The 15,849-nt window shown below is 38.5% G+C and overlaps 1 protein-coding gene across 1 annotated transcript; it reads left to right on the forward strand.

Moving 5' to 3' along the window:
• Positions 1-191: 191 nt before the first annotated feature.
• Positions 192-14,433, forward strand: rab11fip5b (RAB11 family interacting protein 5b (class I)). The gene is made up of 6 exons (XM_067388666.1): positions 192-960; positions 3,960-4,462; positions 4,929-5,481; positions 8,050-10,266; positions 12,304-12,448; positions 12,731-14,433. Exons 1-6 carry the CDS (start codon positions 581-583, stop codon positions 12,989-12,991), a joined length of 4,059 nt encoding a protein of 1,352 aa, XP_067244767.1. The 5' UTR covers positions 192-580; the 3' UTR covers positions 12,992-14,433.
• The last annotated feature ends 1,416 nt before the right edge of the window (positions 14,434-15,849 follow it).

Below are 15,849 nucleotides of genomic sequence, written 5' to 3' on the forward strand. Positions count from 1 at the left end.
CACACACTGATTCACTCACTGAAATGATTCATTCAACACTCTTTCACGAAAGAAATGCCACTACAGCTTTGAGCTGATTCAAGTGGAGACGTGTTTTAACACATTCTGGCATGCTTTCCTCATTCCATGTCAAGGTAGAGCTCAAATAGTGATATCTGCTAGATTATTCGTTGTGTTCTGATATGAACTATCCCAGCACGGATTTGAGCTGCCTTTCTCTTTAATTCTGCTGAAGACTTTATTGCGGAGCCCCCACAAAATGTTGGAGGGCGGGCCGCGCAGCAGCAGCGCAGTGAGTTGTCAAAATCTGTTGTGGTGGTGCCGCCGAGGGTCCACAACGCCCACTGAAGTAAATTGATGTGAAGTTTGTCTCGCGAGGGATTATATAGGCTATTTATTATCGTCAGCGTTGCGATTGTGAACGTCTTTTGAATTGTGCTGAACGATAATGCAGCGATTTCTCTTACTGCAACTTCGCGCGGCGGACAGGCGCAAGGGCGCGGGCAGTGCATAGTTATCCAATGCGCAAGTGTCATTCTGTTAGATTATCCCAAACAACTGCGTCTCCAACTGCACCGGGATGCCTCTTATAAGCCTGGACGACGATGATCAGAGATGGGTCCCGACGCATGTCAACGTGACCGTCCTTCGCGCAAGGGGTCTGCGGACGAAGGGCAAGCAAGGCAGCCGCTATGTTTACACTATAATTCAGGTTGGCAAGGAGAAGTACACCACCGGCCTGGTGGAGAAGGCTGAGGAGCCGCAGTGGAACGAGGAGTGCTCGTTTGAGCTGCCGCCCGGGCTCCTGGAGGCGGGTGGGACGAGCGCGTACCCGCCCGGGAGCAGCAACCTGGTGCTCACCGTGATGCATAGAGTGCTGATCGGACTGGACGTGTTTCTCGGGCAAATTATTGTTCCACTCGACAAAGTTTTCCAGGAAGGAATGTGTCCTAGAAATGAGTGAGTATTAGAGCTAATAATAGGATCAATTAATAGGCCTCTTGGGCCTCTTTAAGACTTTTGTACTGTGTCAGTACCATGGTGGCATCAGTTACCATGGTACTGCATGATGATTACCATATTCACGTGCCAAGGTATTTACATGATATTCCGGTATACATCATTTTGGTTTTCTCGTCTTAGTTGGTTTGAGTGTCCAAAACCCTTGTAAAACAAGCAGTAACTAGGAGACCAGCTTAAAGTTTCAGCAGACATGCATGAAAACATCTGTATAATAGCCAGGGTTATCATAGTTAACTAAAACTAAAAAATTTTCGTCACTTGAAAATAAACATCAACTGAAATAACAGTATCTCAATTATACTAAAATTGCACTGATCATTGGGTAGATGTAAAAAAAAAAAAAAAAAAAAAACATGCCATTTTTAGAGTTGTTTTTGCCGCTTCTCCATCATTCCCACATGACAGCATGAAAGAGTGATTGTGTAGCCTTAAGTTCCATCTTTATGGTTATTATAGCTTTACAGTTCATGTAATTTAATGTACTTTTTAAAGCATAGAAGCTTTCCTTGTTTTTCACTTGATATAGTCCTGGGATATTTGACACAGGCATGCCAAAACCTTGAGCCTGTGATTTTGGGTGGAAGAATGTCTATGCACCCATTTCAAAGTTGGACAGACATTCGCATTTGCAACATAACAGAACTGCAGGAAGATTCTTTGGCCTGCCACCAAAACTTAACCTAAATTACTGATGTCACGTGCAATATTAAACATGCATGGTGGTCAAAGCCACACAAGCAATCTATGGGAAGTTCAAAACCAACATTGTTTTGAATACCAGAGTAATGGGATATGTTTTTACAGACACAACAACAGCAACATACTTGGAGGGGCATGCTGTGTCTAGTCCTCATCAGTCCTCTTGCATAGTGCTGGCACAGAGTCATGCCTACACACAGGGCAGTGCCAGTGTGTGTCAGAATGGTCACTGAAGCTCAACAAACACACATTTCACTGCAGTCCAACAGACGTAACCTTTCTGGAATCTCGTTTTTTTTTTTCAGTGTTTCATTTTATTTGAATATATCTCTTGTTTAGAAGCTTCCACATCTAATACAGATGAAGTTTAACTACATATCTAGCAGTGCCATCATTAGGAGTAAATCATTCGTAATGGGAGGGGAGGAAGAGATGAGGTAGGTGGGGGCCTCTTGGCTGAAACCTCTATAAACAAGGGAGGAAGTCAGTGAGCCATGCTGAGCAACAATAACATTGTTATTTTCATATTTGATACGCCTTCCTTTATTCTCACGTCCACCATTCAACTCTCAATTTCAGTCAATGTTCAACTAACAAAATTTAAACACCAGAAAATCACCTTTAAAGTTGTCCAAATGAAATCCTTAGCAACCCATATCCACTCACAAAAATAATTTTTTGATATATTTATGGTAGGAAATGTACAAATATCTTCATGGAACATGATCTTTACTTAATATCCAAATGATTTTTGTCATAAAAGAAAAATCGATCATTTTGACCCATAAATTTATTGTCTGCTACTGCTACAAGACTGCTATACCCGTGGGACTTATGACTGGTTTTGTGGTCCAGGGTCACACATAAGCCTAATTATTATATTGATTTGTATATTAGTATAAGCATGTTACCTGATTTAATATTTCCAGATCTGCCAAGGTTTTTCAAGAAAATCTAAACAATTTGAAGGTTTTTTTTAGCCTGTGCAAAACAAATCTTGATTAAACTCGCCTGCCTGCAAATTTCTAAGACCTCCTGCAACACCTAGCGTTGTGGTGGGTGGATTTGTCTAGTAACAGCATAGCAAATTAATTTGTCAAGTCAACATTCAATGTTTTTCATTTTGTAGTTTATATTTGCACTCCCTTGTAGGCCTCTCAGGCATTTCAGATCATATGGAAACATACGGAAATGTCCATCTTTGCACGCACTATTCTGAATCTGAATCATCACATGTCATTGTAGGCGTGAGGCTGTTCTGCACATCTGGATTTAATTGAGCTCAGAGTTGCACCTCTTTCTCTCTCTCTTTCTCTCCTGCCGTCTCCCAGTTTAAGGCGTTTGTCTTGGCTCTCTGCACGTGTGCGTACATGAGGTGCTCTGTGGTGTAGCGGAAATGGAGGAAATAGTTTCACCACTGTGAGACAAAGGGACGGCACTATACTAACGCAGTAACATTCGTTCAAGAGGCTTATGTTTGCACTCCGGTATAGGTCATAGCAGTTTGTTCAAGCCAATGTTATAAAAGACGAGGCCATCAGTGAGAGCATCATTTTAGGTGTAAAAGTTCAGCCCAAAATGGTTGTTTCCTCCCCAAAATCAAAAGAGAAATACCATTGATGAAATGCTTTGGATCAGTAAGATTTTTAAAATGTTTTTGCAAGTCTCTCATCCTCACCATGTCTGCATGTATTTGATCAAAAATGCAGTAATATTGTGAAATATTATTACAGTTTTAAATGAATGTTTTGTTTTGTAATATATTTTAATAATGTCACATCTTTAAAATAATGGCACAAATCATAAAAGTTTGATTATAAAATGGGTTTTAATTTGATTTTGCCAAAAAAAAATGTTCTTGGCAGTCTTCATGAGATTCAGATGTATGTTTATCATAACCATTAAAAGATATTGATGTTCTAAAAGTAGGGATGCACCAAAATTAAAATAATCTCCAATATTGATTATCATGTAATTGTCAATAACCGATAAATAATCAGTATTACAATTCTGATATTTTGTCTAAATAAATTTAAATTTAAATTTACAAATGAATTTGTCACAACATTAAAATGTACAGTATGAAAAATTAATATACATTTTAACATTTGCTTAAGATACATTTAACAACATTATTAAAATGTTAGCATTTTTAAACATTCAATTTAAGTGCGCATTAGATAATATACATCAGCTCTTAGATTATTTGCTTTTTTTTTTTTCCTTTTGTGCTTAAGGTGGCTCAAGCTGCACTCCAAGGCTGGTCGAAAGGAGAAGGAGCGGGGAGAGCTGCAGGTCAACGTCCAGTTCACCCGCAACAACATGACTGCTAGTATGTATGATTTGACCGTAACGGACAAGCCTCGTTCTGCATTTGGGAAACTGAAGGACCGCGTCACAGGAAGAAAGCGAGGAGACGTGGAGTCCTCCTCTGCCATTTTGCCTGGCCGCTATGCCGCCCTATCAGGGTCTGTAGGTCCTCCGTTTGCCGGAGATGGTGGACCCGATGAGCCTGGCGAGGAAGAGGTGGTCGATGAACACCGGAGCAAGGTGAAAGACTTCTTTAAAGGGAAACTGCGCAAGAATTCAGACACACGCTCCTGTTCATCATTGGCTTCGGACAGTAGCATGGCATCGTCTGCTGGGGAACCGTTCGTCCCAATAGAGCTGTCCAGAACGCCTGTCTACAGCAGCAGAGTGTTGGAGCCCTTCCGAATGGACACTGAAGGAGGGATAAAAGGTCAGTCAGCTATGAATAGAGATAAAGTCTGAGAATTCACTATCATAATTATTATACAATTTACTATTGATAATTTATATAATGTGGGCTCCCTATAGTTTTTGATAATTTACTTACCCTCATGACATTCCAAACATGTATTATTTTCTTTATTCTATGAATCAAAAATGTTACACATACAATTAAAGTCAGTGGTGTCCAAAACAACATTGGACAGCATTGACTTTTATTGTGCGGACAAAGCAAAAACCTTGAGACATTTTTCAAAATATCTTCTTTTGTGTTTCAGAGATGAAGGAAATTTGGAATGACATGAGGTTGAGTAAATTAAGACAGAATTTTCATTTTTGGGTGAACTATCCCTTTAAGACCTCTTTCAAACCACTCCTCAAATGTCTGGTCGACACATACCGATCTTTGTTGGTACCTTTTCTCTCTCTTCTCTCTGTGATCCGTGTCTTTAAAGTGATGACCCACAAGCGTGCGCACAGCGACGAAGCCAGTAAGATCACAGGTGTTCCTCATCCTAGCCCTGCTGTGGAAAACCTAAAAGGTCAGAACACAGCGCTCTCCAAATCAACCCTCTGCATCAACGGTAGCCATATCTACTCATCCGAGCCTGTCAGCCCCAAGAGTCCAAGCACTAACCCGGCCAAGCGCTCCCTGCTGGAGAAATGCGCACCCCTTTCTCGCTCTCTCCAGAACCTGACCCGACGTGGCGAGGACTCGCAGAAGAGCGACGGTAGACGCTGGTCCATTGAAAAGGGCAAGAAGGAGGATGGGGAGATGGATGGAGCTCAAAGTCAGACCCAAGGGGCCGCCACTCCAGAGGGAAAGCCAGTGCAGGCTGCTGGACCTGTGGAAGTGGTGGATAAAGGGAAAAAGCTGAGGAAAACTCTTTTTTCTAGTGGGAGGAGTGACTCTCTCCCAGCCAAGCCGGAGCAGAGCCAGGTTTCTGCTCCACTTGAGGGCAGACGCAGAGGATGGTTTGGCTCAGGTGACTCCCAGAACAAGCCAAGGTGAGTGAAAGCACGGCTACTAGGTTTTATGTTACAGTACAAAAGATGTCTGACTTTGCACATGTATCAATATCATCAATAGCCATTCCCCGTGATCTGTATCTGACTGTCAGATGTTATTCAAAAGGGATACTTTGTTTTTAAGGGAATGGCTTTGAATGTCAGCCTGCATTTTGGTCCTCAGAGAATATTCTTAGAAAAAGGAGTTGTTTGAATTTGCTGATGCAACAGTTACTGCAGCAGCTTTTTCCATTTCATTCCTTTATATATTGCTCTTGGTATGCAGAACAAAGGTCAATACATTTTTCTAAGAAGAGCTTGTTAATGTGTGTGTTTTCATCCAAAAAAATTGTCAAGATCCACAAATTTGTTGAAGCATTCAAAATCATCAGCTATTTTTTTTTTTCTTTACAAGGAATGTACACGTATATTAAATTGATTTTTTTTTTAAATTATTATTATTATTATTATTATTATTATTTCACCTTTCAGTAATTTCATCTTTTCGTTCAGCAGCATGTTTTTTTTCCAACACATCCAACCATTTTCTTATAGTTCACACCTGTTTTATTTTAAGTAGTTAGAGTTAGGGGTGGGTGCTATGACAAAAAAATCTTATATCACAATATGAGTCATTTTATTTCACAATAACAATATATGTCTCAATGTATAGTTATTTTGCTGGAAATAAAGTTAAGAAAATTTTAAACAATACTAGCCTAATTAATATATACATTTCTCAAGATTAATGAAGACAAATAAACAGTTATTCGTAGTTCTTAGTTTATCACTGACTAACAAATAACTACAATAGAACAAAGCTACAGATTATATCAACAGTGCTTCTCAGACTTTCAGGTAGGATTGTCTAACAGAAGTAAGAAATACAGAATAAAGTAATCAAATGTGAAATAAAACACTGCATAGTCCTCGCAGTATAAATAAAATACTGATTATTGTTAAAGCTAAAAATTTAGTCAAGAGCAGTGAGTGATTTTCTTATTCTTTTGTTCTTTGATTAACATTAAGGACACAGACAGCAGCAAGTGTATTACAGTAGGCTGTAAGATGTTTAAGACCTATACACATCTGATTTTCTCTCAATTGTTTGTTCACTTAAATGGTTAGTTCATCCAAAAATGAAAATTCTGTCATTAATTACTCACACTCGTGTCGTTCCACACCCGTAAGACCTTCATTCATCTTCGGAACACAAATTAAGATATTTTTGATAAAATCCGAGGGTTCAATGAGGCCTGCATTGAAAGCAAGTTAATTTATACTATCAAACACCCAGAAAGGTACTAAAGACATTTTTAAAACCGTTCATGTGACTACAGTGGTTTAACCTTAATGTTATGAAGTGACAAGAATACTTTTTGTGCTCCAAAAAACAAAATAATGACTTCATTCAACAATATCTAGTGATGGGCGATTTCAAAACACTGCTTCATGAAGCTTTGAAGCTTTACGAATCTTTTGTTTTGAATCAGTGGTTCGAAGTGCCAAAGTCACGTGCTTTCAGTAAACGAGGCTTTATGTCATAAGTGTTTCAACATTTCAATGGTTCACGTGACTTTGGCAGTTTGATAAGCGCTCCAAACCACTGAATCTAAACAAAAGATTTGTGAAGCTTCATGAAGCAGTGTTTTGAAATCGCCCATCACTAGATATTGTTGAATAAAGTCATTATTTTGTTTTTTGACACACAAAAAGTATTCTTGTCACTTCATAACATTAAGGTTGAACTGTAGTCACATGCACTGTTTTAAATATGTCTTTAGTACCTTTCTGGGCATTTGAAAGTGTTAATTATCTTGCTGTCAATGGAGGCCTCACTGAGACATCGAATTTTATCAGAAATATCTTAATTTTTGTTCCGAAGATGAACGAAGGTCTTACGGGTGTGGAATGACATGGGGTGAGTGATTAATGACAGAATTTTCATTTTTGGGTGAACTAACCCTTTAAGGCACAACCGACTGTGTTTACCTGAATACTCAAGATGGGCATTTTTACATAACTTTAATCTCAATAAACCACGAAAAAGTACTGAATTCGTTACTCATGCTGTGTGACAGACAAACTTCGGGTGTGTCCACAGAAAACCGTCTGTCAGAATGCAAATACCAAATTGAATTATCTGTCGCACCTTTTTGCACTTAAATGGTTTAAAATCGCTACGATGCAATGTAACATGAGCGATAGATAAATTTACAGTTGTCAAATTTCTATCAGTTTATCGTGTCTACTGATCTATTGGCCATCCCTAATTATAGATTTTAGAATGAAAGAAAACACCCCCACTCCCTCGCCCTCATTGCTCTTTTTCAATTGTTCCAGCTAAACCAACAGTATTTATGTAGGAACACAGTTTGCAAGCTGGTCAAAACATGCCAGACACTTCCTGAACAAAACATGAACAAATTTGAATCCAAAGACAGTTTTTCTTCTATTAACAGGTTTCTCTGTAATAGAGAAGAACTGTCTCTCCCCCCACCCATAGTTAGATGTTATGGCCCATTACACACTATGACTAAGAGGACTACTTGTGCCTTCCCTCCACAGGCTGGGAGTCTCTCCTAAGGTAGAGAGCAGCTCAGACACCCCCTGTCAGATCCCTTGCTCCCCCAGTCAGCCCCCATGCTCTCTTCCCCTCAGTTGCACTACTGGCTCGGTGTCTCCCCCTAGTGGCAATCACACCAACCCATTCACCCACTCTTCCTCAACACCCCCTTCCATCTCTCCCTCCAACCCGTTCCTCACACGACTACAGCAAAACCCTTTTTTTGAGGATCTTATAGCTGAGGAAGCACTGAAGTCTCCAACTGCTGGTTACTGTTCTCTCAATTCAAGTCTTTATCATTATCCAGTCGGATCCAGTCCCCTCCGTAATGGAGTGCCAAACAAAATGTCTGCAATAAAGCGGGATAGACCCAGGAGTATGTCCAGGCAGAGGTCTCTTCCGACCATTATGCCTGAGACCCCAGAAGCAAACTCAAATATTAATCCGAACCACTCTCTGTCTGAGAGGGCTGGGGAATGGGATGATTTTGAGGAATTTGCCACCAGCCGTCTCAAATCACCAAACGGGACTCCAACTAGACCTCCGTCAGCACCGTTTCTTTCACAGGTACCAAATACAAACCAGATGATGTTTGTAAATGATAAAGCAATTGGTTTAAGAGTTGATGAAGTTGATATGGGTATTTCAAAGCCATGGGATCTGCCTCCTCTACCACCACGTAGACCCATGAGGACCCAAGTGATCACCATGGACAGCTGGTTGGATAGAGCCCAGGAGCTGGCTGTGCAGAAAGAGGCCTGCTTTCTCTCCCAGACTGACTTTGCCTCCCTTCAGCATGTGAGAGACGGAGACTTGAAGAGGAACTCTCAAGTTTTATGTTCAGATAAAGAGTCGCATCACATTTCTTCAGTAGGGCATAACAAGATGGAAGCAGAGTTGCACAGTGGTATCAAACTGAACCAATTCATGGTTGGGGAAGCAACAGGGCAAGATTTCCCTACAAACAACAGTGCTGATGCTTCTCCGAATGGTTTTGGTGAAGATGCACTTGGAAGCTCTGAATGCGAGAACACGATACCTGAAACGCTGTGTTTTCCATCTGATTGGGAAACCACAGTGGCCGAATCACTTTGCAGTTCACCTCAGGCCCAACCCAAACACGATTCAGAATTGTCCTGTGAAGTAAAGAACTCGAATGAGCAACAACAAAAGACTAAAACCAATGACATCGGTTTGTTGACCCTCTCCCCAAGGGATTCGAACAACAATACAGATATTATTTCAGAGTTTGCTTTCATTGATTCTGAAAGTTCAACGTCGGAGTTGCAACCACCTTTTGAAATGAATAAAGAAGGTAAAGCATCCAAAGATTGTTCACATTTGCACTCTGGGAATGGTTCCTCACTTCCCAGGTGCTCACCAGGCTTACCTGAGGATATATTGTGCAGAATGACATCAGAGTTGGAGATGTTTTCACCAAAGAACACCCATAATGATATCACATCACATTTGTCTAACTCACAAAACCATAACCATTGCTCATCACCTTTTGAGAGATCTTGTGAAGGACTGGAAGGACAAAATGTCAACCCTTGTGAACACCAAAACACTGCTTCAACTTTAAACTGTGACTCTCAGGATGTGGCTGACGTTCTCCTCAGAGAAGAAATCACTGTGATCAATCAAACATGCTTAAGCAATGACAACACTGTGACAACTCAAATCAAACCAGAGATGAAGGACAGTTGTGTCTTGCTCACTATGCATGATGATGAGGAGCTTAATGTTCATTTAACAGACTGTAACCTAAACTCTGAAGTGTGCTTCTCAAAGGACAGTGAGGTCAAGGGATCTTGTTCGATGTTGAATGAACAAATCAGCTTTGAGGACTTGCATGCTAGAGTAGCTCCAAGAAACTCCAGAAGCCCCTTTTCAACAGAAGTCCGATCAGCCCGCATCAGACCACGCTCAACCACAAGCTCACCCAAAACTGTCTCCAGTGCCAACTCGCTCCCAGGCTCTCATAACCCTGCATCAGACCTCATTTTGCATGATTTTTCCCCTTCACCCACCCCATTAGCTGGTACTAATTCCTGCCTCCGCCTTGACCCTTCCCTTCCGGCAAATCCCCCAAACGAGATGCCCAGCATGGGTTCCACATGCTCCTCCACAGCCCAGTCCCACGTTGATGCACCGCTCTCCCTCTCACCTGAGGAGACACAGCCAGCAAACGTCCTCCTGCCCCATGAGGAGAGCAGGTGAGACCTCACTGCCTTTAAAAGCGCACTCACCTCTGCTCTCACCTGAGAAATGACCTCATTCTCTCTCACAGGTGCACTAGGACAGGCTCATAAATGCTCTCACATATGTTGGCCTAGAAGAAACTTTGTTTTTGCGCTCACAGCTTGCTATAATTTGGACTTTGACAAATGTGTAAAATGCATTTTTCCGGCACCATCTCTTATGTTTCCTCCTGGTTTGCTCATGCTGTGTTACCTTTAGTTATTTCATTTTTCATCTTTGCTTTTCTATTGCTTTTTTCAGTCTCATTCTGATTTGGTAGACACACCGCAAAACATCTTTCTTTGTAGAGGTAACTAAACTTACCTTAGTCTAAAGTTAGATGACAGAGTTGTATTGTATGCATCTAGTGTTTGTGAGAGGTTTGATGTAAGATGTAGACTTTAGTATCATGATGGCCGACTGACCTGTTTGTTAGTACACAGAGACAAAAATTGCAAATAAGATCTCTTTAATATCTGAAGTGCTTCTCCTAAACAGCATTGAATTGAATTAAATTAAATTGCTTGAGACTCCTTTTTTAAATCCAGTAATCTCACAGGTGTCTCCTTTTAAAAATTACCTCAGATTTGCCAAGATGTCTTCAATAATTTTTTTTTATTTCTCAGAAGGACTTTTAGGATGTTTTATATTTTTATATTTAAATAGCAAAATAGCATTTTACATTTTCATTTAAGTTGTATAAAGTAAGTTTATCTAATATTTATATTTTAATTTATCTCAGCTTTATCTTAATTAACTAAAAGGATTTTTAACTATAAATTAATAATTTAATACATTTTGTTAAATTGTTTTATTAAATCTCCAAACAAGTTGATGCTTAAATGAAAGAAAACGGAGAGCATTAAAGGGATAGTTCACCCAAAAATGAAAATTCTGTCATTAATTACTCACCCTAATGTTGTTCTACACCCGTAAGACCTTTGTTCATCTTCAGAACACAAATTAAGATGTTTTTGATGAAATCCGAGAGCTCTCTGACTCCTCCATAGACAGCAATTTAACCACCACTTTCAAGGTCCAAAAAAGGTACTAAAAACATCATTAAAATAGTCCACGTGACTGCAGTGGTTCAACCTTAATTCCATGAAGCGACGAGAATACTTTTTGTGCGCAAAAACGGAACAAAAATGACTTTATTCAACAGTATCTTCTCTTCTTTGTCATTCTCCTAAATTGTTTACGTCCAGTGCTTCCGGGTTCTACGTCAAAACGGTCGTTATTGGTCGGCTCTTGCGTCAGCATCACACGCATGCGTCATGCTGATCACGTGAACAGCGTCTGCCAATACTGAGCCGGCGTTCTGACGTAGAACCTGGAAGCGCTGATGTAAATTGCTCAAGAGAATGACACCGAAAAGATATTTTTGAATAAAGTACTTATTTTTGTTTCGTTTTTGCACACAAAAAGTATTCTCGTCGCTTCATTAAATTAAGGTTGAACCACTGCAGTCACGTCAACTTTTTTAACAATGTCTTTCGTACCTTTCTGGACCTTGAAAATGGGCTCTCGGATTTCATCAAAAATATCTTAATTTGTGTTCCCAAGATGAACGAAGATCTTTACAGGTTTGGAATGACATGAGGGTGAGTAATTAATGACAGAATTTTCATTTTTAGGTGAACTAAACCAAAACAGAGCAACTCTTGAGTAATAAAACCATTGCAAACATGGTTCTACAACAATCAGTTCCTGTTGTTTTTTCAAGCTAGTACAATATGTATATACCGCTCAGGAAACACCAGACAAATTGACAATGATTCTGGAACAAATGTCATTGGACAAGTTTTTGTGTACAGTATGTGTCACTTTTAACCATTGCTGCTTCAACTATTCGCTATTGCTTGAGCTAAACTCACTAACTCACCAGGAAGTTAATAAGATTTAGAAAAGTAGCTGAAAGTACAAGATTCCCACACAGTACCAGTTAAACCATACAAGTCCCTAGGTCTACATAAATACTTAATTTATGTCCTTTTTGCACCGCTGTACAGCCCTCACCCAGTGAAGCCCTTGACCAACACAGTTGTGCAGGGAGAGAAAAAACCTGAAAGCCGCTCAGTTCTGGAAAAACTCAAGTCCACCATTAACCCTGGAAAATCTGCGCCACCAACCACTGCTGAGGATGAGACAAACCAGGTACCGAAAGTTTCATGAAGTAAAGGTGCTGTAAACAAAGTTTTAATCTAATGTCCCTTCTACTAAAAAGCATAATGATCTGAGAGGTTATTTAGGGTCTCAGTGAAATGAATATGGACTTGTGCTGATTGCACTGTGAAGATACCGAAAGAATGCGCAAGTGATCGAAAATCAGCTGAAACGCTTAATGAAGTAGATTTAGTTCATGAGTCTACATAACATGCAGTACCTCATTACGGTCTTCCTCTCGAAAGCATGACTGTGTTTCTGTTTCCTGTGCAGTTGGCTCTGATGGAGGCCCGGGCTCAGTATCAGAACATGACCAACATGGAGCTGATATCTCTGCTGCTTCAGCAGGAAATGGACGTCAAGAAGCAGCGAGCTGAAACCGAGGTGCAGGTGGCGTTATTGGAGAAACGTGAGGCCGAACTGAAGAAGATGAAGGTTCAGGTCAGAGACCTGGAGGACTACATTGACAAACTGCTGGTGCGCATCATGGAACAGACGCCCACCTTGCTGCAGGTACGCGCAAGACCAAAATGACTACGGTGACCCGCTCCGTCCGTCCTGAAAACATTATTGATCTAACGCCATTTGTGATGCTCCATTAAATTTCAAAACTGCCAGATTCACATAGACACGATAAAGCTTTGCATGCTTTTTACTGGACTTCCAAATCCATAGTCAATGAAGCTTAGCATACTACTAGTTATTATATGAGCACAAGGCAGTGGTTAAAAGTTAAAAAAAAAAGGATCTGCATTTAGATTGATTTTGTTAATCTCATGTAGATGTAAATATTCATAAAATCTACACAAATGTCTTCCTGTTCATGATTATGCTAAATTTCATAATAGGTGCATCTTGATGCATCAGTGTACCAAAATGTTAAACATGAAAAAAATGTCTTAGGAAAGTTACAAAAATCCACAAATGCAAGTAAAAAAACCACTGCCTATAATAAACGACTTCTTTAAATGTCACTCTTCTTTCCTCAGAATTGGAAGTAAAATAGAATAACAATAAAATAATATTTAAAAAAACTGAACTACTTATCTACCTTTCAATCCTCCAAACGTGTCCAAATCTCAAGAAAATATTGTTTACTGACTACACGTTGTATGTTACACTGTTCAGTATGAATCCAGAGATTTAAAAACATTAGTAATATTTAATACATGTGTAGCCTAATACACCTTGTGTCTAAGTTGATGTAAAATATTGCTTTCAAAAATATTCTGTACATGTAAATGAATATCTTACTTCTCGATAGCTTTAAAAGCACCTTATGCAGAAGCGTTGTTCTTGAGCCAGTCAGCTTTGCCACATTGAAGCCACTGATATCAGTGCATGCTCACTTCCATCAAGCACTCGCACCAAAGCAGAGATTGTTTCTGCAAACATGTAAGCTATGCAATAATACAACCTGCTAAACCGTAGCTTAAGTTAATATATGCTACATAAAATATATTCATGAAGCCTTAGCTCTGCTGAATACTTAGATCATTGCTCATGTAGCAAATTTAGTGATATGCAAATGCCTAAGCTTTCTAAACCACAAAAGCAATGTTTATTTTTAAGGCAAAAATGTGTTGCATTGTAACTTCATTGTGCTTTTTTTCTGATATTCATTCCAGTGGTGTCTTATACCATTGTTTTTGTTCTGTTTTTAAGGTTACAGTGTGATTTTTATTTAGTATTCAGTGTTTTCTTCGGTTGATGTTTCCTCATTTATTCTTCTGATGAAAATGATAGGAGATTCTGTCACACAAGATCATCAGTTTTATGTCTCAGTATTGGACTTAAAGAAAGTACAGGGTTGCAGTTAATTTTGTTGACTCGCTGCATTAAAAGTTGTATTTGTAACAATGCATCCTGAAATGAAAATTTTTTTTTTTTTTTTTTTTTTTTTTTTTTTGTGGTTCCTCAGCCCTCAGTGTGATTCTAGATTGTTGTTGATTCATTTTGCTTTTTAATCACCATTTTGTAATGTGCCTCTGGATTTATTTACAACATACATTCATATTTGTATTTTCTTATTTTGTTTTATTTATTGCTAATTATTTCAAACAGCTTCATTTTCAAAGTTATTTGAAAATAAAGTTATAAAATCATTTGTCCTGTTTTGGTTTGAGTTCTTTACAGAAGAGACCTGTATAGGTCTGAGATTTAAGCTCAATCTTCACTAAAGGAGCAGGGCTGCGTTTCTCAAAAGCATCTTGAGCCAAGCTGATTGTAGAGACCAATCATGGGAATGGCTCTGCTTGGGCATACAATGCTTTTGCAAACGCAGCCCAGAACAGTACAGTGGTACTCAAATCCACATCGACAATCACGGTAATGCTATATTTGATTGCCACTGGGTGGCACTACTGTGCTTTAAAGATGATTTATGGTGCTTAATCCACTTTGTAATCATTAGACTATATTTTATTGAAATATGAACTCATTTTTGTATATTACATTAAAAACAGCCTATTGGTAAAGAGTACATTATTATGAATTTCACATATATAAGATTTTACAGGTAACTGATTCATCACAGCAGCGAAACTTTTCCTATAAAATGGCTGTGCAGATGGGTTTCATAAAATATTAATGTTGTGGGAATCCAAGTTTAAACTGACAGTGTCTCTGCTTGCATTGTTTGGGTGCAGTGTTGTTTGGGCTTTAATCATTAATATGCCACAGTAATGCAAATTTGATCTTAACAACAATTCCTACTGGAATACCGGAAACTGAGGTTTACATTCTTGGTTAATTATCTCTAGTGGGACAAACATGAAGATAACATAACTACGTGCAAAAAGAAAAGAGATCTAATGTCACTACATATACATATACATATATTATATTATATTATATATATATATATATATATATATATATATATATATATATATATATAATATAATATAATATAATATATATATATATATATATATATATATATATATATATATATATATATATATATATATATATATATATATATATATATATAAAATATATATTACTCCCCAACTGTAGTTATTATGGCTATAGGTTTGATTGGAAAAGTGTTAAAAAGCTATAATGTTTTAAGAGGGGAAATGACAAAGAGAAATATAAACATGTTTATTTTAAATTAAACTAACATCACTTACAGATTTATCTGATATGTATGATGATCATGATATAATTGGCTAAAATGAAACATGATAAATAATAAAATCTCTTGAACAGCTAAAATTATTCAAGAGATAGAGTATGGTTATTTTTATTCTTAATTTTAACTATTCAAGATTGTTATAATGGTTTTAACTGTTTTTTTATATCTGTTAACTGACCAGTTAACTGATAGTTCTGCTACATGAGGACCTTTTTTATTACATAACCCTAATATCTAGGACTGGAACAAA

Source organism: Chanodichthys erythropterus, chromosome 1 (assembly GCF_024489055.1).
Source record: "Chanodichthys erythropterus isolate Z2021 chromosome 1, ASM2448905v1, whole genome shotgun sequence".
NCBI lineage: Eukaryota > Metazoa > Chordata > Actinopteri > Cypriniformes > Xenocyprididae > Chanodichthys > Chanodichthys erythropterus.